Source organism: Ziziphus jujuba, chromosome 9, assembly GCF_031755915.1.
Source record: "Ziziphus jujuba cultivar Dongzao chromosome 9, ASM3175591v1".
Taxonomy (NCBI): Eukaryota; Viridiplantae; Streptophyta; class Magnoliopsida; order Rosales; family Rhamnaceae; genus Ziziphus; species Ziziphus jujuba.
Window position 1 is genome coordinate 22008874 of NC_083387.1, and position 27255 is coordinate 22036128.

Below are 27255 nucleotides of genomic sequence, written 5' to 3' on the forward strand. Positions count from 1 at the left end.
CAGAATCATATATGAAATGAAAACCAAACAAAACGACGTAGTATCAAAACAGCAAATTCTTACGGAATTTTCCAGTACCTGAAACCGAAAGAACCCATTGGAGGTAGGAGGATTCAGCTTCAACTTCCCCACAGCATCTTTGATACTCTCTAATCCCTTCTCAAGCATCAATGTCGGGGGTAGAGTACGTGTAATGCAAGTCTCCACCACAAAATCCCCGTCCCCCATTCTCGAATCCTTGCCGATTTCCATTATCGGACCGTCAAATCGCACACCGAATACTACCTAAAACAAAAATTACAAAAACATAAGGAAAGAAATTACAGAAATAGCAAAAAAAAAAAAAAAAACATAACCCTAATTTCAATTCCAACTTATCCCAAAACCAATCAGAAAAAAAAAAAACACACCCCACAAATGTTTTAAAAACACCCTAAAAATCACTCAAATCGAAAAGTCAAAGGAAAAATGAAGCAAACAGACCAGGCATTTTATCAGAGAGGCCAAGTGGAACAGCAAGCTTGGGCATTTGCTTCCGCCATGCAATACCACCCTTGAACTTCGTATGCAAATCCACGTCCTCTTTTTTTACAATACCCTAATTTCAAATTCCAAACCATCAATTTCTTTGTATGAAATTTGGTGACCGGAGAGACGAAACGGGGCTGTTTGGCAAAAGGGCAACTAAGTGAAGAAAGCTTGATGAATGAGAAGAGATGAGCTTAATAAATGAGAAGAGATGAGCCAGCTTTGGGAAAGGGTGATGAAGGAGAAGAGAACAGTCGGGTGAAAAAAAAAAAAACATAAAATAAAAAAATAAAAATATTTAATTTGAATATAAAAGTATTTTGGAATTATTAAAAATTGAAAGTATAGAAAAATATATATAAATATATATATATATATATCAAATGAAGGGATAAAATCCTTATGGGTACATTGGGCCAAATTCTCCTTGTTTTGTTTATGGTCGAAAAGGCCCAGAAAGAAAATGGCCGCGAACCGACCCAAATGAAAGAAAATGTGGCGTGGTCTGAGTGACTGCTGATAGAAGTAGAAAAACGAGAAGGGAAAGTGGCGGGTGGTGGTGTGGGTCTATGCCATTTCGAAATTGAGAGGGAATAGAGAGAGAGAGAGAGAGAGAGAGAGAAGGGCATGAGGGCATGGCGAGCCTGTCGAGCTTGGTGCGCGAACTCCGAGAACGCATAGCTGCTTCCTCTTCAACTCCTCCAACCAATGTAGACGACGAGGCTTTGGATGCTAGATTCCGAGCCGTCCTTCCTCATCTCCTCCACACCTACGTCGTCCCTTCTCCTTCTGGTTCTCTTCTTCTTCTCTCTTTTCGATACTTAGCCCTAGCCAGCCACCGTTTGTTTCCCGAGAAATTAATAGATGATTGAATGATCTTCAACCGATTCTTTCTAATATTCTATATATGGGAACACCATTGCAAGCTTTTTAATGTCAGTAGTGTTTGTGTGTTTATCTTCCTTGGGGATTTTCAATTTTTTCACTATTTGACAAAACGTCTGGGAAAATTTTCATTTTTTTTTCTCTTTTTCTTTCCTCTGTTTTCATGTAATGATACTGAGAAAATTAACAATATAAATTTCCTAAATGCTTTCCTGTATTGCCTCAAATAAAAAAAAAAAAAGAAAAAAAAAAAGAGAAAAACATTTTGAGTTTCCCGAAGATTGTAACTATTGTTTTTATCAATATACAGCCAGGGAGAGGGAAGTCATAGCTGTTTTAAAGCTCCTCTCTCATATTGCAAGGAACTTTCCAGGGGTCTTTTACCATGGCAAGCCCAGCGCTATTCTACCTGTCGTTGGTCGAATTTTGCCTTTCTTTGCAGAATCTGTGTTTCGGTAAGGGATTGAGGAAAAACATACATCAATATCTTGGCGTTTTAAATTACAGTGTTTTCATTGAAAGAAAAGTGCATCTTTTATTTGAGCAGAGCGCAGATAATGAAATTAGCTTGTTTGTAAGTTAGAATATTTAGAATTTATAATTGAAATGTAATTCAAGTCGTCATGTGAGACCTCTTCTTCTTTTTATCTATTATTTATTAGTATTTATATATTCATTTCTTGAACACACAATGTTTGAGTATTTTTCTTAATACATTCTGCAAGATGGCACCGTGATGGGCTAATTCATTGAATAATGTACATGTTCTGATTTTACTTGTCTTTTAAACCATGTATGTCAATTTTGATACAATTCGTGCAATTACCTAAAAATTTGCTTCACTAGCATTAGTATCGTTACTATAATGTGACTATATATATATATATATATATATAGCTAGGAATTCCGCAATGTTCTTTCTAAATGCACGTGTCCACGCTTCTTTTTGTAAAGTTTTCATACTCCCCAGTAAAATTACCTTGTTTTGTTTTGTCTTTGATTTTTGACTTATTTTTTTTTTTTTTGGTTGTTTTTTTAAAGGTAGTTGTGAATGTTGGAGAATAACTAACCATTTTTAGTTGCTTTTAAAATTTGTGCAGTTACTTTAATGTTCACTTTCATTAGCCATGGAATCATAACTAGAATGTGAGATTAGAAATGAATTCCACATAGTTTCTAAAAATAGGATCTTTCCAGGGCTTCATCCCATGGAATTATCAAATTCTTCACAGTTAAATTATTTTATTTTTCTGATGTAATTGTGACCGTGGGAGGATAAATAATTTATTTTTTATTTTTTTGTCATTTTCTGTTTCCTACTTTTCTGATTGTTTTTGTGATTTTGTTGTTGGTGATACTGCCGCTGCTGTTGTAACTACTTGTTGGAGAGTAACTGTTTTCAGTTCTAGGCATGGTGTGATTTTTGAGACTGTTGGATCGCTTCTATCTCTGCTTCGTACTGGAGCACGGGATGCTTATCGTCTGTTTTTCATTGATGCCATGTTAGCGGTTGAAGGTAAGAAAAAAATGTTGTGATGAACTACTCTTTGACAAGATATTACGATAGTTCTTTCAAATATTTGCCTCACTTGTGGTTTTTGTATGGTGTTTCCTTAGTGTGATGAGTTGCATTGATATTTTGTTTTCTAAATCTTCTTTGAAAACTATTCGGATCAAACAGGATTGAAAGAAAGAGAAAGATGATGATACAAATGTATATTTAAGTGTATTTGAGGATGTATAAAGACATGATGCAAAGAGATGGCCAACTCTTATAAAAAGGAAATGATTTATTATATATAATTAGCCTTTATCTAGGCTCAATTACTGATTCCTATTTAGGGTCAACTATTATTTGCTATCAGTTACACACTTCCACGTAATAAACCTAGGATTAAGGGCCAACCATTTAGCGATTAGCCTAAATACCTTTAACAATCTTCTGCGATAGGAGAATTCATTTTTTCATTTATTATTATTATTATTATTATTATTATCTAGCACAGTTTGAGATCTAACCTCTGTCAAGGGAATGCAACGGCTACATGCTAGGAATCTAAGGAACCACTAACAACTAGGCATAATCATTTACTTTATATGCTTTAAGTATTGTGGTGTTTTACTGCATCTTGTTAGAAATAGCCTGTTGTACTTTGATGTGTTATAGGCAGTCTACCCAAGTCTTTCTCTTGCTAGGGCAGATGTGTTGGCCACATTTACCATTACCAAACATTGCACTGAGACTGTACTTAATCCAGGCCCAAGTAGTCCAGAAGGGCCTTAGAGATTGGTCTCAAGTAACTAATTGCCCTTAATGTCCAACCACAGTAAAAAGAAGGAAGAGGTTCCATAAATCTCTTATAATGTGATTACTATTTCTGCCCCCTTGAAGAAGCAGATAATAATGCTAATATGTCTTTGTCTTTATACAGATATTTTGTATGTTGCATCACTCTGTGCTGACAATACAAGCAATACGGTATCCACAGGATTGACTTTAAGGTGTTTTTGCAAGTCATTTGATGGAATTTTCAGTGATCCTGCTCATCTTGGAGATCTTCCAGCAAGTAATAAACCTGTAGATGGCACTGGTATCTTGATTAACCTTACAGGAAAACTAAGGTGGCAACCTTTTGCAACTTGGATGATTAAGCTTCTTGGTAAATGCTTAACTGAAGGAACTCTCTATGTGGAAGGACTTATTGATGTGCCACTTATTATGGCTGCATGTTCTCTTTTATGTTATGGCGATGCTGATTTGCATATGGTGGGTAACAATTGCTTTATATTGGCATTGTTGGTGTAATATTCAATTCACATAAGCTCCTCAATATAATTGTGTATCAAAGCAGGTTTTTCTTTTTATGTGTAAATGTAAACATAGCAGATTTACAGTTATCTGATGACTTCGAATTTTCTGGAAGGCATGTTTTGATTTTGTATGCATCATTGGATCGGTGGTAAATTTTGACATTCTTCCTCATCAAAATATTATCCAGTCGATGTGTGTGATATTAAATGAGGACAAAGAAGGGCTTCCTGTATTTAGGTATGTCTTTGGATGTCTGAGGCTTAATATTCTATGTTGGTAGAACTTTTAATATCAAGCTTTCAATTGCGCTGTGAAAAACACAATGGTTGATATAGTGAACAACTGAAGCAGCATTTTTTCCTCACATGACATTTACAATGGTCTTTTAAGGAGTAGAAAATTTTTCTTGGTTGCCTTTTCCTTGCCATGGTATATCAGTTTGGATTTTATGGCTGATTTATTTGAACTTTCTAGTTCTCTTGTTTGGCATATATATATCATGTATCTAAATCTATATGTACGTCTCTCTGGCCTTTCAAATTAGGCTTTTTCCTTCAATGTACGTTACAAGTCTCATAGTTTATGTAAATTTTAATATTTATTGTGCCTTTAGTGCAAAGAATACACAGAGATCATGGGTTAAGTAATCTGCAGGTTGGAACATTTGAGAGGTTTGAAGATTATAATTATGTATGAGATTGAATGAGACAAATGATTTTTGATAAATTTATGGTTCACATAGTTGGTTGTTGGTTATGAAAAGAATAAATAAGTATTTTAAGAGTTGATACTTGAAAAGAATGAATCAAATTAATACTGGCCAGCTTATTTTAGCCTAATTATTATTTAAGTTTGAAAGCAACATTCTTAATCACTCATCTAAGTTTATCAATGTTTAGATCTAGTCACTTTCTAATTTCTTAATTCCTAGTCTGGGGATCTTATATAGTTGGTAATGAACGTTTTGGAACTCATGGATTATTGACTATTATGACCTTTCTTTGAGGCGTCATATGTTTTTTTGTTTTTTTTGTTTTTTGGGGTGAAGATCACTTACCTTATTCTGTTATATGCCAATTTTTCACTGAAACTAATAGTGGGGTTCTATTGTTAGAAACACGGTATACGATTCATCCTTGGGTGGTTGTCTGAATGCACTACACTCGGGTTGTCCTGATGATGTTGTCAAGCTAACAGCTGCCGATTTGGTCAATGTATTTCCACAATCAATGAGAAGAACTAAAAGCCAGGAGCTTAAGGTTAATGTTGATGTTCCGTCTTTGTTTGGGAAGCTTAGTTATTCTTGTGAGCTATTCACCTGTCCTGTATAGCTGATAGATCTAAAGTGTTGATTTGTTCTGGGATCTAAAAACAACTTCTCTTTTCAGGTTGCATTATGCAGTGCATACATACGAATTGCAAAGATTTGTTCTCCACATGTATGGAGGCCAGAATCTCTTGTTTCTACACTTTTCCTTCTAGAACCATGTTTCCCACTAATAGATTGCTTTCAAGTGGCCCTGTCTATACTTGGTCCCTATCACATTGGAGGACAAGTGACGAGTGATAGTGATGTGGGCCAATTGACAGTAGATGTTCTTCAAGTTGAAAATTTCAGGGTTGGGGAAAAGAGACCTATTCATGATGTGGATGCTTTCAAGACTAAACGCCAAAAAGTAGATGAAGAAGCTATGGCTTCTGATACTAGTATTCAGGTGGAGCAAAAGCACACTCATGTGGTTACCTGTGAAGGAAGTGACGATTATGCAACATATATACGTGCTTCACTTGTTTCTTTTGTTGAATTTTTAAAACCTCCTATGGTTAAACCTGATACTTTAAGACCGGATCTTGCATTAGGAGCTCTTAGCATGCTTTGCATTGCCTTCTGTAGATATCCAAATACCAATCTGTCACTCAGAATCTTTCAACAGATGTTCTCATGGTTGCCCTGGATAGTGGAGCAGGTATCTAAGTATAAAGTTGTAAAATTTTCATTAATGTAATAATTTTGACTATCATCTTATGTTGTGTGTGTATGTAACAAGTCAAAGCAAGGAAATTCTATCACACTGGACATTTCATTCTACCTGGGAGGAATTCACAGCATATTACTTTTGCAAAGTAAGGCAATGGAACTAATCTTCATTTAAAGTTTCAGTAAAGCTTATTTTAAGTATTTTGATCTATTAGCTTGCTTATATTCTTATAAAATTTGAAAGTTAAGAGTGCCTTTTCTAAATGCAAAACCTACTGTGCACATATTTAAATTAAATTTTACCTTTGTTAGAATCATAAAGCTTGTTTGATTCAATATATTGATATGCTTTGTTTGTCAATTCAATTTTCTCTTCAAGATGGAATGTTTTAGTTTTTAAGGGGCGATCAATGAATTATTTAGGCCTCTAATATAAGGTTGGAAAAGTTTATGGATGTTTCTAATTCTTGAAGCTTCTGGTTCCATGAACTTTCATTTATGTGGCCTTTTCTAATATTTTTGCAAATATCAGGTGGCAGAAAAATAAATATTTGGTCATTTGATTTTTCCTCTAAATTTGCAGAGTGAAAATGGTATTGTAAGCTCCAGTAGTTCTCTTCCTGTAGACTGCTAGTGAGGGATGTGCCTGTCTACTGGGCGTTTTTAAATTTACTCTTCATTACTACTACCTCATTCTTTGAATTTTGATGGCTAAATATTTGTATGTGCTGCTATTGCGATTTCAGACATAAACTAACAATTTGTCCTTAAGTAGGTACTGATTTCATGAATAGTAAGCTGTTGCAAATCAAGGATGATGATGCCGATCTTGTACATATACTGCTAAAGTTGCCATGGAGCCATTCATTTGCATTTACTGAACCAAATCATCTTTGGAAAACAAAGTGCATTTCTATTCAAGTGGCATGCAAGCTTGTTCGTAGCATAAGATCTGAAACTGATCTTGAAATCTTGGATTTGGGTCTTCATGATGAGACTGAGGAAGTTCGATATGAAGCAGTGATATCCATGCCGGTGGTTGTCTTTTGGTCTGGTCTTTGTGTGCTATCACATATATTCAGAATGCTGGAGTAAGACCATTTTATTTTATCAGTTTCTTTGTTTTAGTACTTACATTTGTGATTTCTGTTTGAATTTATTGTTTTATGAAGTGAAGTTGATGAGGTTTAGAATGGAAAAGGGAAGGTGTAGGAGATGTTCAAAATTAACCCTTCATTTGTATTAAATAATAGTAAGTTATGTGACATTGGTTCTTGCTTGAAATTTACATTCCTCTTATAGTCCTGAATAGTTTTCCCTTTGCAATGTATTTTGTTGACTGAATATTCTTGAGGTGGGGGTATGAGGGGCATTGTAATGATTGGTCAATATTTTGTGGTAGTAGTTTGTATTATATTTTTGCTTGCATAATTATGTTATAGAATCTTATTGGTGTGAAGTGGTTATCAAAGAGTAATCAGTACAAAATTGTTTTTGTTCTTTGTGCATGAAATCAACTTACAAGGACTTAGCTTATGTTCATTTAGTTAACTCTTCCACTCTCACTTGCAGGTTCTTGGGGGGAGAAAAACACGAAAAGGTTAAGAATATTATTCCGTTTTCTCTTGGCTACTTGTCATGCCTTTATGGATCTTGTCATGCTGGATATGAATGCAGATTATATTTGAATATGAACAATGAGAAACACAGTGAAACGGTAGACTATTTACTGCAAGGATTTTGGTGTCCAAAGTGTGACAAAAGTGTTCATGGTAATAATAAGCCTTGTTCGAAAACCTTGGTGCCAGATATGCACGGTAGGAAAATTAGTTTGGAGGACTGTAATTTCATCCATCTACAATCTCTCTTTTTTGAACTTATCTATGATGAGTTGTCAGAAGACGTCCAAGTTTCTTGCGTGCAAAATATGCGAAGGATCCTTATACATGTAACCACCAATATTCTGACTGAAACAGGATCGGAATGGATCAGATGTATTGAATTTTTACTCCTTAATAAAAAGAAGGCCGTTAGAGAAGCCTTTTGCACTCAGATTAGCTCATTCCTAGAGGATTCTGTTTTGAATTGTTTATTTTCTGAGGGGGTCGAGCCAAAAAAAAGTAACGAGCAAAAGTTTATGGACATGATTAAACATGCATTGGCAGCAACAGAAGATACTCAAATCTTTGAGACTCTTTTGGAATCTACCGCAGAAATAATTATTGCAGTTGATCATCGCAATCAACTGTTCTTGTTTTCTCTTACCTTACTGGTTGATCAGCTTGATAATGTACACATGACAGTGAGAACGAATGCATCAAGGTTGATACATAAAGCTTGCCATAATAAAGGAGGACTTGAACTAATTCTTTCAAAAGTTGTTCATGTTCGAAATGAACTATTTGATTATTTGTCTGCAAGGCTCTCTAGCCGTCCAATAATGATCAGAGAGTTTGCAGAAGCAGTTCTTGGTGTTGAAACCGAAGAACTTGTCAAGAAAATGATTCCTGTTGTCCTGCCCAAGCTCGTGGTTTTGCATCAGGATAATGATCAAGCAGTTGACACCTTGTATGAGTTGGCTAAGTGTCTAAACACTGATATGGTGCCTCTAATAGTTAATTGGATACCAAAAGTGCTAGCTTTTGCTCTCCACCAAGCAGATGGCCAAGAGTTGATACCTGCTTTGCAATTTTATCAGACCCAGACAGGTTTTGGCAAACAAGAAATCTTTGCAGCTGCATTACCTGCACTCTTAAATGAACTTGTATGTTTTTTGGATGACATTGATTCAGATGAAATAGATAGAAGGTAAAGCTCAATATAGCTGTACAAGAATTTAGTGACAAAATTTAATTTGTATTTTTTATTGTTTTTGTTTGTTTCCCTGTTAATATTATGCTTGGTTTTTTCCCCTTACTGGGTTTGCATCTATGTTAGTAATCTACAACTGTAGGTTATAATGTTTCGTCTCTCTTAGCTATAATCTGTGCTCTCTTTTTGGCCAATGTATTTTGATTAATTAGGGCATCTAGCTACTGGTAGGTGACTATCGAGTTCAGTTGGATAGTATACCTAAATTATATAATTTTCAAGCATGTAATCAATATTTGATTATGCCAAGAATTAAAACATTGCATCTCTTTACAGGCTAGCAAGAATACCTGAGATGATTAAAGAAGTTGCTAGGGTTCTGACTGATACTGAGGATCTTCCGAACTTTTTGAGGAATCACTTTGTTGGCCTCCTTAACATTATTGACAAAAAGATGCTCCACTCAGAGAACTCCTCTCTGCAAAAACAAGCTTTAAAGCGTATTGAGATGCTGATTAAAATGATGGGTTCTCAACTTAGCACATATGTGCCTAAACTGATGGTTCTTCTTATGCATGCGATTAAGAAGAAATCGCTTCAAAGTGAGGGTATTTCCTTATTACATTTTTTCATTGAGCAGTTGGCAGAAGTCTCACCATCTAGCACCAAATATTTGATTTCTCAAGTTTTTGCTGCTCTTCTTCCCTTTTTAGAGAGAGATAAAGAGAATCCCACTGCACATTTAGATAAAGTGGTAAAAATATTGGAAGAACTTGTACTGAAAAATAAGATTTTCTTAAAGCAGGATATCTGTGAGTTCCCTCCACTGCCCAGTATTCCAGCTCTATCAAAAGTTAACAAAGTTATTCAAGAAGCCCGGGGTTCAAAGACATTGAAGGATCAATTGCAAGATGTTGTTGATGGTTTGAATCATGAGAACTTAAATGTGAGATATATGGTAGTCTGCGAGTTGACCAAGTTACTGAACCTGAGAAGAGATGATATTACAGCATTGGTAACTGCTGAAGGGGGTAGAAACATGGATCTTTTGAGCTCTTTGATCACATCCTTACTAAGAGGATGTGCTGAAGAATCAAGGACCAAGGTGGGGCAGCAGCTGAAGCAGGTCTGTGCAGATTGCCTTGGGGCACTAGGTGCAGTTGACCCTGCAAAAGTCAAGGGCATTTCATGCCAACGCTTCAAAATTGAATGTTCTGATGATGACCTTATTTATGAATTAATTCACAAGCATCTTGCTAGGGCTTTTAGAGCTGCACCTGACACTATTATTCAAGATTCAGCTGCATTGGCCATACAGGAGCTGTTAAAGATTGCAGGTTGTGAGGCATCACTAGATGAAAATGCTACTGCTTCTAATGCAGAATCACTGAAGGATAAAGAATCTCCAAAGCTTGCTGCAGCTGGAATTAACGGTACCAGTAGTAGCACTGAGATGAGTAGGAGAGGTCAGAGATTGTGGGACCGATTCTCTAATTATGTTAAAGAGATAATAGCCCCTTGCTTAACCTCTAGATTTCAATTTCCAAATGTTGCTGATTCGGCATTTGTTGGACCAATTTACCAACCATCTATGTCTTTTAGAAGATGGATATTTTTGTGGATTAAAAAGCTGACGGCACATGCAACTGGTTCTCGTGCAAGTATTTTTACTGCTTGTCGAGTTATAGTGCGTCAGGATATGCAGACAGCAGTATATCTGCTGCCTTATCTAGTTCTTAATGTTGTTTGTCATGGAAGTCAGGAGGCACGTTGTGGAATAACAGAAGAAATCCTAACTGTTCTTGCTGCTGTCTCAGAGAATAGTGGGGCTGCAGTTTATGGAGTTAATGGTGGGCAAAGTGAAGTTTGCATTCAAGCTGTGTTCACTCTTCTTGATAATCTTGGCCAATGGGTGGATGATGTTAAACAAGAATTGGCTCTTTCTCAATCTTTTCAATCATTATCTTCTAAGCAACAAGCATCCAAGCTAAAGGATCATGGCCAAAATTCTTTGGTGGAACAGGACCAACTCCTTGTACAGTGTAAAAATGTTTCAGAGCTTTTGTCTGCAATTCCAAAGGTAAGACTTGCTAAGGCCTCCCTTAGATGTCAGGCATATGCAAGGTCTCTAATGTACTTTGAGTCTTACGTTAGAGGAAAGTCAGGTTCTTTCAACCCTGCAGCTGAGAGAAGTGGCATTTTTGAGGATGAAGATATTTCGTATCTAATGGAAATATATAGCTGTCTTGATGAGCCTGATGGTCTATCTGGGCTGGCATCTTTACGTAAATCTTTGGGATTACAAGACCAGCTTTTAATCAACAAAAAGGCAGGAAATTGGGCAGAGGTTTTAACTTCTTGTGAGCAAGCTTTGCAGATGAAACCCACTTCGATTCAAAGGCATTCAGATGTTCTTAATTGTTTACTAAACATGTACCATCTTCAGGCAATGGTTACTCATGTTGATGGTTTAAATTCTAGAATTCCTGAATATAAGAAAATGTGGTGCATGCAAGGTGTGCAGGCAGCATGGAGACTTGGCAGGTGGGAGTTGATGGGTGACTACCTTAGTGGAGCTGATGAAGAAGGTTTACTTTGTAACATTTCTGATAGTAATGCCTCATTTGATATGGATGTTGCAATGATTCTCCAGGCTATGATGAAGAAAGATAACCAGTTATCAGTTTCTAAGAAAATTGCCTTGTCCAAGCAGGCTCTGATTGCTCCTTTGGCTGCTGCAGGAATGGATTCCTACATGCGGGCTTACCCAATTATTATGAAACTTCACTTGCTATGGGAGCTGGAGGACTTTCACACTCTTCTTTCTGGTGACTCTTTTTTGGACAAAAAATTAAATCTTGGTGATTTGAGATTCTCAAAAGTGATACAAAACTGGGAAAATCGTCTCCGAATTACGCAGCCATCACTATGGGCTAGAGAACCACTTCTGGCTTTCAGAAGAATAGTTTTTGGTGCCTCTGGGCTTGATGCTCAAGTTGGTGACTGCTGGCTTCAATATGCAAAGCTCTGCCGCATGGCTGGTCATTATGAGACAGCAAACCGAGCAATCCTTGAAGCCCAAGCTTCAGGTGCACCTAATGTTCATATGGAGAAGGCTAAGCTTTTGTGGAGCACCAGACGTTCTGATGGTGCCATTGCAACGCTGCAACAATCTCTGTTGAACATGCCTATGGAGGTTGTAGGTTCTGCTGCAATATCATCAATTACTAGTCTTTCACTGGTTCCACTGAACCCACCACCTTTAGTTTGTAATACTCAGGCGTTGAATGAGAATCAAGATATTGCAAAGGCCCTTCTCCTCTATTCTAGGTGGATCCATTATACCGGACAGAAGCAGAAAGAAGATGTAATAAATCTTTATTCAAGAGTGAGAGAACTGCAGCCCAAGTGGGAGAAAGGGTTTTTTTATATGGCTAAATATTGTGATGAAGTTCTTGCTGACGCCAGGAAACGCCAGGAAGAGAATTTTGAACTAGGCCCCAGGACAATATCATCAACTAGTGCTGTTGTTGTCTCGTCAAATTTAATCAATGAGAAGCGTTGGTGGTCATACATGCCTGATGTTCTTTTATTTTATGCCAAGGGGCTTCATAGGGGTCACAAGAATCTCTTTCAAGCGCTTCCTAGGCTGTTAACCCTGTGGTTTGACTTCGGGAGTTTTTATCAAAGAAGCGGTGCATCATCTAATAAGGATCTGAAAAGTGTCCATGTAAAGGTAATTATGATTATTTGGTAATAATGGAAAGGAAATTATTAATGTATCTTCATTGGATTACCATCTCTTTTCCTTTCTGTTTAATACTGTGATCTTTGTTTTCTTACATTGACAGGTAATGAGTGTTATGCGAGGCTGCTTGAAGGATTTGCCAACATATCAGTGGTTAACAGTACTGCCTCAGTTGGTTTCCAGAATTTGCCACCAGAATGAAGAAGTTGTTCGGTTGGTCAAATCTATAATCACCTCAGTTCTGCGGCAATATCCACAACAAGCCCTTTGGATTATGGCAGCAGTCTCAAAGTCCACTGTTCCTTCTAGGCGGGAGGCGGCAGCAGAGATCATACAAGCTGCACGGAAAGGGTTCAACCAGGGAAATGGTGGCAGCAATTTGTTTATTCAGTTTGCCAGTCTGGTCGATCATTTAATTAAGTTGTGTTTTCATGCTGGTCAGTCAAAAGCAAAGACAATTAATATCTCAACTGAATTTAGTGCCTTGAAGAGGATGATGCCGCTGGGAATTATAATGCCCATTCAACAATCTCTTACTGTTAATCTACCGACATTGGATGGGAATCTCGCTGACTCTTCTGATATCTTTTCTGTGGCTGATCTTCCTACAGTATCAGGAATAGGTGATGAGGCTGAGATTCTTTCATCACTTCAGCGACCTAAAAAAGTAAGTTTTTTGTTCACTCATCATTTTCTGGATTTATAGCCCTTTTAAATTATATATTTCTGGTTTATACTCTCATTTAATATGCTATAAAAGATTTAGAGAAGATTTTGGAGGATCCTGCTGTCGTCGTTTGCCTGCTTTCTGTAAACTCTCCTGATAATAAGTTATCTATACAAAGTTATGTCTTACTCAATCTATTAATTTATTTATATTTTGTACTTCAGGTTGTTCTATTGGGCAGTGATGGCATCCAACGTCCATTCCTCTGCAAACCCAAGGATGATCTTAGGAAAGATGCCCGTATGATGGAGTTCACTGCAATGATAAATCGTTTGTTGTCCAAATATCCAGAGAGCCGACAGAGGAAGCTCTATATTCGCACGTTTGCAGTGATTCCTTTAACGGAGGACTGTGGCATGGTAGAATGGGTGCCTCATACTCGTGGACTTCGGCATATCCTTCAAGACATATATATAACCTGTGGGAAATTTGATAGACAGACGACAAATCCTCAGATTAAACGGATTTATGATCAATGCCAAAGTAAAATGCCAGAAGATGAGATGCTAAAGAACAAAATTCTTCCAATGTTCCCTCCTGTTTTCCATAAATGGTTTTTGACCACCTTTTCTGAGCCAGCTGCTTGGTTTAGGGCACGGGTTGCTTATGCACACACTACTGCAGTTTGGTCCATGGTTGGGCATATTGTTGGCCTTGGTGATCGACATGGTGAAAACATTCTTTTCGATTCTACCACAGGTGACTGTGTTCATGTTGATTTTAGTTGCCTGTTTGACAAAGGCCTGCAGTTGGAGAAGCCTGAGCTGGTACCTTTCAGGCTGACTCAGGTGAGAGAAGCACATAGATGCATTTTTTTTTTTTTTCTGTATGTGCTTGGGAGGAATTATTATCTCATCTTTCTCCTCAGAAAGCAAAATGTGATTTTGTTTTTCTATTCTCATGTGACTGGTTCATGGTATGGTTCGGCAAACAAATTATGTTATATATGAAACTTCAGAATTATTTAGCATGCACTTTAAGTCTTCTACTGTTAGTTCGCTTTTATTAATATGCAATGAATGTTAAAAGTGGTTATAAAATGAGTATCCAATTTTAGTTTGCTTCTTATACAGTTCCTATCCTGGGTTTTTAGTTTTATGGACTCTTCTTATATCTGCAGAACATGATTGATGGCTTAGGCATCACTGGTTATGAGGGAATATTCTTAAGGGTATGTGAGATTACACTATCAGTATTGAGGACACATCGGGGGACTTTGATGAGTATTCTTGAAACCTTCATCCATGATCCTCTTGTAGAGTGGACGAAATCTCACAAGTCCAGTGGGGTAGAAGTTCAGAATCCACATGCACAGGTTTGGATCTCTGGTGATCTCTTTTATAAATACTGCCACAGCTTAGCTATCTTATGCTTATGCTATATTAACTAAAAGATACTGTTGAATTACATTTTATTAATTGACCAAATTGGGATTATCAAGGCCTGCCAAGTCAAACTGTTGTAACTCAACAACTGATAGATGTTACTTAGGCAAGTTGTCCAGAAAACAAAAAGTAACCGTGTCCTCATTATCTATGGCGACATTGATACAAGAATTTTGAACTATGATCTCAAATGTGCTAGATTGTACTGATAGTAAGATGTAATAGTAAAATATTATGCTATTGTAACCTGTAGTTTCTGGTTTATAGAGAGTAAATTCCTCATCCTGGAAGTTCTGGAGCATTTATAACAGAAAATACTCTTTACAATAATTTTCACAATAATCTTTCTCAATGGGAATATATGGATACTCAGGTAAACTGGGTCAGTAGGTTAATGTGCCTTTAAGTCTAAGCTAGAAGTAATATTATCAAAATCTTCGTATTTGGCCTTTGAAGTTCATGTAAAGGGAGTGACCACTGAATCATACTTTGTTTGAATATTGCAGCTAGCCATCAGTAATATTGAGGCAAGGTTGCAAGGAGTAGTTGTTGGTGTTGGGGCAGCTCCATCTTTGCCTCTCGCTGTTGAAGGTCAGGCTCGTAGGTTAATTACTGAAGCAGTCTCACACAAAAATCTTGGGAAGATGTATATCTGGTGGATGCCATGGTTTTAGTAATTGAATCATTCTAGAGGTTCATTTTGCAGTAAAGTTGAAGCAACATCATCTTCCCTTCTAGGTTTTAAGGTCAGGCTCATCAGTTACCGTTGAAGCAGTGTTACAGAAATTTGGGATGTTCTAGTAATGGTGGATACCATATTTGGGTCAGGTATGCTGCTGTATAAATTTCTTCCATTGTTTATATGCACACATCGTACATATTTCAAAGGCTTTTATTTTTACATATTGACATTTGGATGTAAAGGTAAATTTAGTGATTTTCTTAGCAAGTGTATGAGAGAAAATTAGGAATAATTGATTATATCCATTTGTGTTCTGCATTAAGATGGTGTTGTCTTACTCTCCATTTTTGCATATATAAATAGGCTTAAAATTTCAAAATTGTTCATAGAATCTCAGAGCTGAGCGATGCACGAGTTTTCTCATATGTCTTAGAGTTCAGTTAATTAAGGGAATTTGGGCTGCTTCGCTTGATTAATTGTGGATTAACTGTTTCTTAAATATAGTATAGAAGCTATGTTGGTCCTCCCAGATAAGTTATTTGGCTCCCTTAGGAATTCTTTGACTTGGAAGTTGGATGCTTGCATCTAATTTGAACTCAAATATAAAGTTTTGATTCATATAAAAAAAATAAATAAATAAATAAAAAATTAGATATATAACTGAAGTATGTTAATTTATCATAGTTAAAGGTATGCATGGTGTTGTTCTAGTGCTTGGTTTTACTTTTAGGTGGTATCTATTAAAAATTATTTGAGTTAACTGCTTCTTTATATCATGTTTATTTAATTAAAGCTCGAGTTTTAAAAGTTGCAATGAAGACCCTCAGCTTCTAAATGACATTCCATTAAACAAAAATAGATAAGGAAAGGATACTGAGTTGATATAAAGAACTAATGTGCAAGTCAGGTGGCCAACTTGCCCTAAAATGATATCAAAAATTTTAATTTGTAGTTGATTGAATTATTTTTACAATAGACCATGGTGAATCTTAGTAAACAATATAAACTCAATTAGTTATTTTCATTATGCCAAATATGCATAATGAATTGGACTAATGAACAAAATAGTTATAGGATATAAATTGAGGACAAGATGTGACAGACATGCATTCAACTTGTATGTTTTAGGTGGTCAGGTTGCTGACTTCTTGCTCGTGATAGGATTATAATGTTGTTAGCGTATGCGCAACTGCCTATTTCTGAAAAATCCAAGCTAAAAATTATTTAACTGTTTTTGATGAGAATTAGGACAAGGATAATTACGAAAATTATTCCTGTAGTATCGGGTTGGTGTCTCAGCTTAGTCTCTAAACTTTTTATTTTTTTATTTTTCATTAAAAAAAAGCAACGTAATCTGGAATATCTGCATAATGTTAATTCGGTTTCTCCTATAGGTTATTTTTGTTAGAATTTATGAAATTGACCGCCTAGCAATCAATTATATTTTATAGAGCCTGTAATAAATATATATGTTTGAGTAACAGGTTTTCTGAAACAAAATTGATAGCAAATGACAAACATTGACACTGAATTGTCTCATTTCTTTCTTTTTTTGTTTGTCAATTTTGTAGCAAAAATGTTAAGATTTAAACTTTATATGATTCATATAGGCTATCGACCTTTGTTTTTCTTAGCCCCATATAGGCTATCTTCTTGTGTGCATAGTGATTAGTTTTGTTAATCTCAAGAAAGACACCCAATAGAAGGATTGATTTGATATTATATCTTAGCGCCAGATTGATTTAGGTCCTTATGGTTGATCTTTGTAACCTTCCCAAAAATTAAGTCTTGAATATTTTTTGCAGGAGAGATGGGTATAGAAGATTGTAGAAGAAATAGAACAGGTTTTTTTTAATGTGGCCACTTTGTTTGTTGTTTTGGCTGGTTTTGGGTTTAGAGGGGAGTGGGGTGATTGAATATTTAATTGCAACAGAACTATAGAAAAAAAATACGTGGATCAAATATTATTTTTGTTAACTTCGTTACTAATATTATTTACTATTTTTGCAGTCTGTTTTTGCAGGTAGACAATTGAAGACCCGATACTTCAGATAGTTATCCAACTTTGCCTTTCGCATAATTTCTTAAGATGCTGGATAGAAAATGAATCTTAGCATATGATATCCTTCTGGTTTATGATTTTTGGATATCACAAGGGGGACTACTTGTAAAGAGTCTGGGCATTGTCATGTTGTCTCTAATCAAGGATATGGTCTACAGCTTGTATACTAAATCGTGCCTTTGATGGCCTTGACAGTGGGTGTTCTCTGGAGTTGCATTTGTAATTTGTAGCATATTCAACTTGGATTCTCTCCTTGCGATGATGCACCATGCTCTATAGCCTTTTTGGGGATTTTGTCAGGGCCTGGGTTGGAGGAGTAAATAGAGGATCCGATATATATATATATATATATATATATATTTTTTTTTTCTTTGTACATATTTTGAGTAGGGATGCGTATTTTTCTCATATGTGCTGTGTAATGCTATATATTTTGTATAGTATATATATATAAACATATATATATATATATTTTTTAAATGCCAATTAACAGCATTGTTGATAATGCCGAAATATGCATCCATGATCAGCAGCATTATTTGTTGATTCCCTGCAAGTATTCAAATGCTTGACTCAAATTTCATGCCTTAAATTTTGTGAAATACAATTTAGTGAGCCACAATGTTTTTTTTCCTTTTTTTCCTTCGAGTAGGTTGCTTGTGAAAGTAGTTCATATTGATTGTCAAGGCTAGCTGATGAATTCCTCTTATTATAAGTAAACTGGAATTCAAACACAGTGGAAGTTTAGACAGGTGCAATGGCTGATGACACTCTGCATTGCCCTTCCTCAATCAACATTCAGCATAACCAGTCTTTTACAGCTCTACCTTTGGCAATAAAACAACCTGCATTCTTCCTATCGATTCTCATTGGACTTCTTGTCCGAGCCATCATCTCTTTAATCATAACTTTCACCGGCGATACTCCTCGAAAGTTGCTATGCTTTCCCACTCCGCAAACCACAGTGACCTCTGCTGGAAGGACATGCTTTTCATTGTTGAACCTGCATTTCATCTCCTCCATCCATTCCAACATTATCAAGTAGGCTGAACCCAAATGCAACCCATGCAAATCCAACTTTGCCTCCAAAGAATCCCACTTCATAACCTCCTTCAAAACCCCAGATCCAACCAACTCATCAACCAGCAAAGCTTCATCACCCTTCAAAACCCCTTTCAACTCTTCAATGGAAAACGGAATATGGTCCGAGTTTTGTAGAATTTCCATGATGGTTGGGCAAGAATTTAAGACCGTGTTATATGTCCTCGTCGAGAAAGGAATGTTGAAGGTCTTCATTTTTCTAAGCCACAAGACCATTTCAGAAAGCTCGTTATGGATTCCAAGCGATGAAAGAACCATATTTGAGGAAATGGTGTCAATAGCAAGCCCTCCATTATCCATTTGTTGAACAATCCTGAGCATTTCTTTTAACAAGCCTAAACGTCCATAGCCATACATGACCGACCTCAACTCGAAAACCGATGGTTTGAGTCCCACAACCCTCATCTCCTCTATCAAACTTTCTGCTTCAATTGGCCTATCCATTGTGCACAAACCGCCGACCATCGATTCCAAGGCTCGGCGTTTGACATAAACGGAGGAAGAATTGTGAAGCAGGTGATGGAGGTAAGTGTAAGACCTTTCAAAACCATGACCTGAATTTTGCTTTGAATGCGACTCAACCAATTGGCAATAGAAAAGTGCCAGCTCTCGCTCTCTATTCCCTAATTCAGCAATGGTTTCGGAGATTAAGGTCTCTGATTCGCTGTGTCTTCCTTGTTTATCGAGCAAGGCAGCCATGGCTGCCACTAGCTTGGGGTTCCGCTCGAACCAAGATGCCTCTTTAATCTTTGAATACAACTGCAGAAAGTGAGTGTTTGTTTGCTTAGAAAATGTTCTTTTCTTTCTTTTTTTTTTTGTCTTGTAATTCTTTTTTAGGAAAGGGATAAAAAATTATAAATTTTGAACTGAGAGACGGAAATCTTGAAGCTAAAAATGAATGCAATTTAAAGTGAAAAGTAACAATTAAAACATTGAAGTTTAGAGGGAGAGAGAGAGAGAGAGAGAGAGAGAGAGAGAGAGGGTTTTACGCACTGGAAGGGCGAGAGAGGTGAGGTGGGGATGAGTGGTATCGGGGGAGAGGAGGTGGGAAAGGGCGTTGAGAGCAATGGACTTGGACGAGCTTCCGACGAACTTTCCGATCAACTTGGCAGAGGCTGAAGGGTCTCCGGCATTGACAGAGAGGGTGGAGATGAAGCGAAGGCCTTGTTTGGAAAGTGCGCATTTGATTGAGGAAGAAGATGGTGGTAGTAATGCAATCCATGACGGCCGAAGCAGTGGCAACGGCAGAGAGAGCTGTCTTCTGCCGCAGCTGCTGCATATCATTTTATTTTTGTGAGTGGCTCGGGAGCTTCAATCAATCTCAATTCTAATCTAAATTGTTCAATGTCTTTTTGAAAAATAAAAAAGTAATGGGCTTCTTTTTTTTTTTTTTTTTTTTTTTTTGGGGTGTCGAGTGGTTGTGAGCTTCACGTGTGATGGGCTTACTGTGTTCTATTAAGATGGCTCACTTCCTTTCCATGGTTGGACAATAGGTCAAATTCCCCTTTGGTTAGCTAATTTTCTTTTGTTCTAGTGGTTAATTGGCCAAACCCATCTTTCCCCTATATAGAATATATGTAAATGACCCCACTCGAGGAACACAAAAACCTCACAGAACATGGAAATCATTATTGATAAATAACACTTATATTCATAATAAAAGTAATAAAAAATATATTTTTTTATAAGGTTGCTTAGGGTTTTAGTTCTTTCGTAAATTCTTCTTCTGTTTGATTAGCGTATCCACTTTATAGGGAAAACAAGTTCTTTAATTCGTTATGCATCTTTGAAGTACCAATCGCTTGTTCAAGAAATCATATCAAGAATGAGCATTAAAAAGAAAATATAAAAAAAGCACATAATAACTTCATCTTCATTTTAAAACAGTTAATGCAAGTTTATAAGGACATATGGCAAAATATTATGACTTTCCTGAGAGCTTATCTTTATTTCCTTGTGAGTGTTTCCCTATATTCCATAAGTTTTAGGATCCATATCTGAAAGTACATGTCTCTGTTGGTTCAAGGATTTTATCCCAGCTAAGTACCATGTTATTTATGACCAATATTTTTGGAAACTAAAGACAGAACATATGGCATTGAGGATAAGCAGTTCCCTTTTGAATTTTTCTTTCAGTTATATATTTCTTTGGCTTTGTATTCTCATAATAATTAGTTACTGCTAAGAGAGCGGAAGCCCAGCTTATGAGACTTTTAAAGAAAACTGTAATTTCAGATACTTACACGGAGGTAAACCCAATTTTTATAAAAAAAAATGTAGCAGTTTTAGTAAGATATTTTATACTTTAGAAGTTGACATCTAGGATAAGTTGCGTACATTATGTGCACTTTCGAAGCACAATATTTATTCCCTTTATGATTTATTTAATCTTCATGTGCATCAAAATCTGTTGACTTAAGTTTCCATTACTATAGATTGAGTTACCAGAGTATGTGAAAACACAATATGTGTTATTCCTAAGAAGTGAGGGGCAGTATTGTGCTTTCTTTGTTACGATCAGTATTTACGATATAGCTTCTAATTTAACTTCTTTGTAAGGTTGGCAAATTCCAAAAGGGCAGAACAATGAAAGAAAAGAGGCAACAACCTATATGCAAAGAGGTACCAGTTACATATCAATACTTGTTGTCGTTTTAATATTTTGATGTTTGTGGATTTTTAGGAGCAAAATGACCTTGTAAGCCAGTCTGCACTTCATAGGTCTTCGAAAGGACAAGCAATACTGTTAAAACCTCTATACCTTATGGTAAAATCTGTTTTCAATATCTTTTTATTTTGCTTTTATCTTGTGCATGCACTTATTTATATGGTGAAAACTTGACACTGACTTTCATAGCCTGTGCATGCAGTGAAACAAATATCGCCAAGATAGGCGATAAGTCGGCGATAGCATCGGGTGTTGGAGGCCGCCGACACCGATAGGGGAAGGAAAAAGTTTCTATCACAGTGCCGGAGAAATGTCACCGGAGTCGAAGGATGTCGCCTGAATCATCAAATATCAGAGAGGGTTTTGAGTTTAGGGTGGAAAATGGTGGAAAACGAAGTGGAGAAGTTGGTTGTCTTTGGAATTGTCGATGGAAATCTTGACAGGTCCACTCTTATGATCTGCGAAAAGATCGGTGTGTGTGTGTGTGTGTGTGTGTGTGTGTGTGTGTGTGTGTGTGTGTGTGTGTTTGTGTGGGAGAGGAGCTGTCCGAACAGGTGAAGCAGAAGTAGAAAAAGAAAAAGAAAAAGAAAGAGAACGAGTGGGAGAGAAATGCCATCGAAGAGAGAGAGAAAGAGAGGGAGGAAGAAGACGAAGGGAAGAGAGGAAGAAGAAGAAAGGAGAACAAAAATCCCACGTGGGGGAAAAAGGAAAAAGAAAGAAAAAAAACAAAAAGAAATAAAATAATATAAAATAATAATATGATAGTATTATATTAGGCCATCTAAAATTTTTAAAGATTGTAGGATTGTAGCATCTCAATACACATCCCTTTATTCTTCTTATCTTTTTGTCCATTCTTTTAGTGTTTCATTTGATTATCCGTTCAAAAACAAAATAAATAAATAAATAACATTATTAGTTTTTGTGTTGTATAATATATAGGATTTTAGTATATATGTCTAATTGGATAAGTATTTTATTATCATTGTATTCTAATTATTGTATTTTTTTATATTATTTTACTATACTAATGATCTCATATGCAAAAATTTATATTCTGAATTAAATATTTATAGTTTCCATAGTTTTATCGACATTTTCATCGATATCAATATTTCCATCGATATTTCTATAAAATCATACTCTTGATATTTTCGTTAATACCAGTGTTTTTATCACTGTGTGCATGTATGTTTCATTATAATATAAAGAGAAATCTACTTCTTATTTCCTACATACACTTTATCTTATTTTCTGTTTCTCTTGGTTATTTATCAGCATCCATTTCTTCCTCCATATTCGAAGTACAAATTGTTTGTAAGTTCTGTCTTATGTCCACTGTCTTCTTAGTGTTTACTCATTGATATTTATCTTTTAAGCATATCTTGATTATGCAGCCCTTTTTTGGCATGTTTGGATATGGAGGACCTATTGCATCTATGCATTTAGGAAGGTATGAGTTGCACCTTCATTTGTGTCCTTATTCTGATTGAATATTTCAAAATGTTTAGTTTAACCCTTTTTCATTTCATTACCCTGTCCTAGGCATGCTCTTGTTTCTTTGAAGACAAAGAATTCCAAGAAAGTATATATGTTACATCTTGTGGGAGAAGCCTTACTCGGCAGTTCTGGCTCTGAACATACTTGGAAGGTATTTAAGTTGCATACCAGTTTCTTGATCTGTCAAAGGGCCATATTTTCTAATGCTTTACTTTGATTTCTCTTAATCTTTGCAATAGAACCACCCAATGGTTTTCTATCTATTGCATTAATGGACAACTTCATTTCCATTTTAGATTGGTGGTGGTATCGGAAATCCCTCAGAAGATGAAATTAGGGACACATCCCATGAAAGTTTAGGTAGATTGTTGCACCATTATACTTGCTGTCTAATTTTTCATCTATGTCATCTTTTAATGTCATTGTTTTTATTAATAAATTTTTCCTTTGCTTTGCCTTTTTTTCTAGTAGATTTGGCTAATACAATTTTTAAGTTGCTTCTTCAAAGTCCTTCTAGAAAATGGCATGTGATCGTACTAGTTATCCGGATTGACATAGCTTGTGAGTTCTTAAAGCTATGGCTTTTGTAAACTTTAAATAGGCTTTTAATTTTGTTTCTATTTCCAAAATAATGATAGGTTGAAAGTTTTGAACCTGTATCAAAAGGTTGGGCATATCCCAACTTCAGTGCAGGCTTTAGGACATATATTTTCCTTAGATACAGCTCTGGCTTTATGACATTAGTTTCTTTGCTTATGCTAGCTTGTACTCTTAAATATTGCAACTTAATGTGGTGTGGTAAGTCTTATGGTATGTTTGAGGAAAGTTGTTTATAAATATCGAAATAATATTCTGGTCTAAGACATTGCTTTTGTGCTTTCTGCTCTTCTTTGTGCTATCATTTGTAAGATGCACATCTTGTGGTACTTGGTTACAGGTGAAGGTGTTTCCATATTTGGTCGGATGGTTCTAATAAATTCATGAAGGATGCTTGATGCAATGTCTTGAAGTAACACATTAGAATACAATTTTCTAGTTAAGTTCTTAAAGAACTTTTTATTTTTCCTTTTTTACTTAATCATGCTTTCCTATTGTCTTCTAATATTAATTTTGAAAGCCAAGATGTTCATCCTTTTTGTTGATTGATAATTTAAGCTTCTTCCAATGAGTTATGGGTGCGTTGCACTTTATATGATTAAAAATAACCTCAATATGTTGTCTTCTGAGGTTCTTACACAAGCTACTGTAATTGGCTACTACACAAAATATCATATGCATCATTGCGGTATACATTCATACATAGGCATTACAACATTATTATTTTTGTGAAATGATACTCTTTTAAGTTCTTTTTCTTTTTGTCCCCTAAATTTATATTTATCTGTATAATCTTGTCTACCTTTAAATAAATAGATTTAACATTAGCAAGAAGATTGAGTGCTATTCTTTTGCAATTGCAATTGGTCTTAACTGTATACGTTAGTAATTGAGAAACTTTTTTGTTTTCCACCCTATAGTTTACAAATTCTGATTTAGATCCTCTTAGAGAAGGGTTGTTATATACACTAGGAAGCGAGGAAATATATTGGAGGTTGGACCTGAAAATGTTTCATAGGTTCTTCAGCATTTTCCAGTTACACTCGCTCATATTTAATGGTTAACTATGCAATAATTTCTGTAGTTGAACTTTTCAAACTATGCTTAGTATAAGCAATGTAGTTGAACTTTTTATTTTAAGCTTATCTGCATTTTCAATGTTATTTTGAATAGGAAACCTATATGAAATAGATGTCTAAGGGGACGGCTGGATGACGGGCTTTGTAGAAGAATAAGAAGAACAAGTACTGTGATTTTCTTTGTCTTCGAAGTAGTGTTATTCCATTCCCGGACGAATCCCAGGAGCCCTAGCGCTCTGGTCATGACGGTGGTAATACTAGAGCAGTATTACCACCTTCATGACGAAGAAAATTAACAAATGGGGTGTGGAAATACCAGAACGCTCGAGGTACTGAGATTCCTCCGGGAATGGAATAACACTACAAGTAGGACCAGTCTTACACAGCATCATTTTGTCTTTCGAAGACGAAGAAAAACTGCAGTACTTGTTCTTCTTATTCTTCTTCAAAGCCCATCGCCCAACCGTCTCCTTCAGCATCCATTTTCTAACCACAATGCCTCCACCATTGAACGTAAGTTGTCTTCTTTCAAGTTAATTTCTCTCATTAATTTATTGTTGTCACAAATCATGTTAGCATTAACGAAATGCAGTCTTCATATTGGATTATATTATCAACCTTCAATGAACTTATGGATTCCTTAAGTTGTGGTTGTGCCATGTAGATATATTTTATTCTATTGAGCAAACTCACCAATATTAGAAAACAAAAGCTAGCATACTTACTGATGATACTGTACATTAAAAGTGTAGCTTTTATGACATGATTAGTACTTTAGGTGAAAGTGTAGCCTTGTTGAAGGGAATCATATGTATATGTTTGATCTACGATTACTTTCGCTCATGTCTTTTCCACATTATATTTGTGGGCTAAATCACTTTCCTTCTTGGTAGTTTACTTCTTTTATTGTTGAATGTGATCTTGACTTATCTTATATTGATGTTATTTTTTTGGTATATGCAGGTAATTGTTAGCGTTGAGGAAGGAATAACACTATTTTTTGTTTGCTACAACCCGAACTATGAACATAATGGACATATTAATTTTTTCTTAGGGCTATAACAACATTTTGGTCTACTGCAATTGGACGTATTCTTATTTAGAAGTTTGGATTTTTCTTGGTTGCTGTTGCTTGGTAACCAATTACATGCTTTTCTTGGTAGTTGTTGTATAATTACATGTAACATATTTTTTATACTCGGTTCCACCATGCCATGTATTAGAACCTGTAAATGAGTTCCAAGAATTGGTAAAAAATGTTGTGAGATTCAATATTAGATGGTACAAACTGATATTAGGTTATGAATTAACTTATGGAGGTTGATAAGACCATGTATGACTATTTCTTATTATTTTAAAATATGGATAATTATCAAAGAGAAGTTTCACCTTTCAATTGATCAACTTATTTTGCCTTTGGAAGTCGCTCTCATTCTTATTTTGCTTATGATCAATCGTTATCATAATAACAATTAAAATGTAGTTAAAGTATGTAGAGTGCCATATTATTAAATATTTACTAATAAATGGAGACTTATGATCTTCCATTGGTCCATATTAAATAGGAAATGGAAATGCTATTAATGGATATGGAGAGTGCCATGTGATTAAATATTTACTAATAAACAGTGGCTTATGATTTGTAATTGGTCCATATAAAATAGGAAATGGAGATGCACAGGTTGGATTCGAAGAGTGGCACATGATTACATATTTACTAATAAATGGTGGTTTATCATCTTTGTAATTTTCGATTCAGTATGTCCATCATACAGAAAGAAAGAATATGCATTTTGTTGGCCTTTCACAAGTGTCAACTTCATTGGCTCACATGACATAAATAAATTTTTTTTCAATCTCTCTCTCTCTCTCTCTATATATATATATATATACATATATATCTCCATAAAAGAACACTAATCTACCACATTTATTTCTCTCTTCCTCTCTTTACTAATAACATCTCCTATGCATTTAATTTCTACCTCTATCTCTCTTTTCCTTTCCCAACTACTATGCTTAAATGAATTTCTATCTCTGTCATTCTCTAACTCTTTTCTACATCACATAACAATCAACCTGAAGTTTTAGGTAACCACCCTTTCATATAACCAAGCTTTTCACCATATCATCTTTATAACTCATCTGTTCAACTAGAAGATACAAAAGAAAAAAAGAAAAAAGCCTCTATGTGGAGCCCATTCAAGGATTACCTGGTGAGCTGCAAATGTACATTTCTGCTCAACTTAATGTATTGTTGGTATGTGTTCATACATATATATAGATATGTTTATTTTTCTTATGTTGTTTTATATATATGTTCACATTTTTATTCACTATATAACTGCATCTTCTACTCCAATATTTATATAAGGAGTTTTGTATTCCCATTTGTGCTATTATTAGGTTAAATATATGATATGGAATTATAAATTCAATATCTTATTTTCCTTGACAACCTATGCTTGTTGGCCATAATAACTCTTACATCTTAACATATTCCATTTTCATTATCGAAATGATTTAAAGTCTTATGACTTTGCTAGGTAATTGAAGGCGATACCCGAAAAATAATTTTGTCAATTTGAAAAATTAACTTTTGCCATCAATATCACACATTTCAGTTCTACTTTTTTATGATAGAACTTGGAATTTAACTTTTGAAGGCACGTGGAGGTACCAAAATCAAAAA

At 35.6% G+C, this 27255-nt stretch overlaps 3 protein-coding genes across 14 annotated transcripts; 2 read left to right on the forward strand and 1 right to left on the reverse strand.

Annotated features, from left to right (window-relative positions):
* The first annotated feature begins 1081 nt into the window (after nucleotides 1-1081).
* On the forward strand, nucleotides 1082-18104 carry LOC107427404 (serine/threonine-protein kinase ATR). 12 transcript variants are annotated; one of them, XM_048480443.2, is made up of 17 exons: nucleotides 1082-1320; nucleotides 1724-1868; nucleotides 2802-2929; nucleotides 3846-4180; nucleotides 4338-4462; nucleotides 5340-5484; nucleotides 5614-6192; nucleotides 6274-6349; nucleotides 6976-7294; nucleotides 7776-9011; nucleotides 9351-12750; nucleotides 12866-13429; nucleotides 13654-14277; nucleotides 14610-14804; nucleotides 15381-15702; nucleotides 17362-17400; nucleotides 17567-18104. In XM_048480443.2, the coding sequence occupies exons 1-15, from the start codon at nucleotides 1164-1166 to the stop codon at nucleotides 15546-15548; spliced, it is 8196 nt and encodes a 2731-aa protein (XP_048336400.2). In that variant the 5' UTR covers nucleotides 1082-1163; the 3' UTR covers nucleotides 15549-15702; nucleotides 17362-17400; nucleotides 17567-18104. The 12 variants fall into 12 exon arrangements, with proteins under 12 accessions (XP_048336400.2, XP_048336405.2, XP_048336399.2 ...); XM_048480448.2 differs by lacking the exon at nucleotides 17362-17400 and having other exon boundaries at nucleotides 9351-11602; nucleotides 11756-12750; XM_048480442.2 differs by lacking the exon at nucleotides 17362-17400.
* Nucleotides 18105-18175: 71 nt separating this feature from the next.
* Nucleotides 18176-20071, reverse strand: LOC125424099 (pentatricopeptide repeat-containing protein At2g17033). Its single transcript, XM_048480479.2, has 2 exons — nucleotides 19713-20071; nucleotides 18176-19478 (listed from the first exon to the last, which is right to left on the reverse strand). The coding sequence occupies exons 1-2, from the start codon at nucleotides 20001-20003 to the stop codon at nucleotides 18417-18419; spliced, it is 1353 nt and encodes a 450-aa protein (XP_048336436.2). The 5' UTR covers nucleotides 20004-20071; the 3' UTR covers nucleotides 18176-18416.
* A 2621-nt stretch (nucleotides 20072-22692) lies between these two features.
* LOC112492750 (structural maintenance of chromosomes flexible hinge domain-containing protein GMI1-like) lies at nucleotides 22693-25863 on the forward strand. Its single transcript, XM_048480485.2, has 5 exons — nucleotides 22693-22840; nucleotides 22933-23038; nucleotides 23184-23247; nucleotides 23825-23922; nucleotides 25527-25863. The coding sequence occupies exons 1-4, from the start codon at nucleotides 22779-22781 to the stop codon at nucleotides 23869-23871; spliced, it is 279 nt and encodes a 92-aa protein (XP_048336442.1). The 5' UTR covers nucleotides 22693-22778; the 3' UTR covers nucleotides 23872-23922; nucleotides 25527-25863.
* The last annotated feature ends 1392 nt before the right edge of the window (nucleotides 25864-27255 follow it).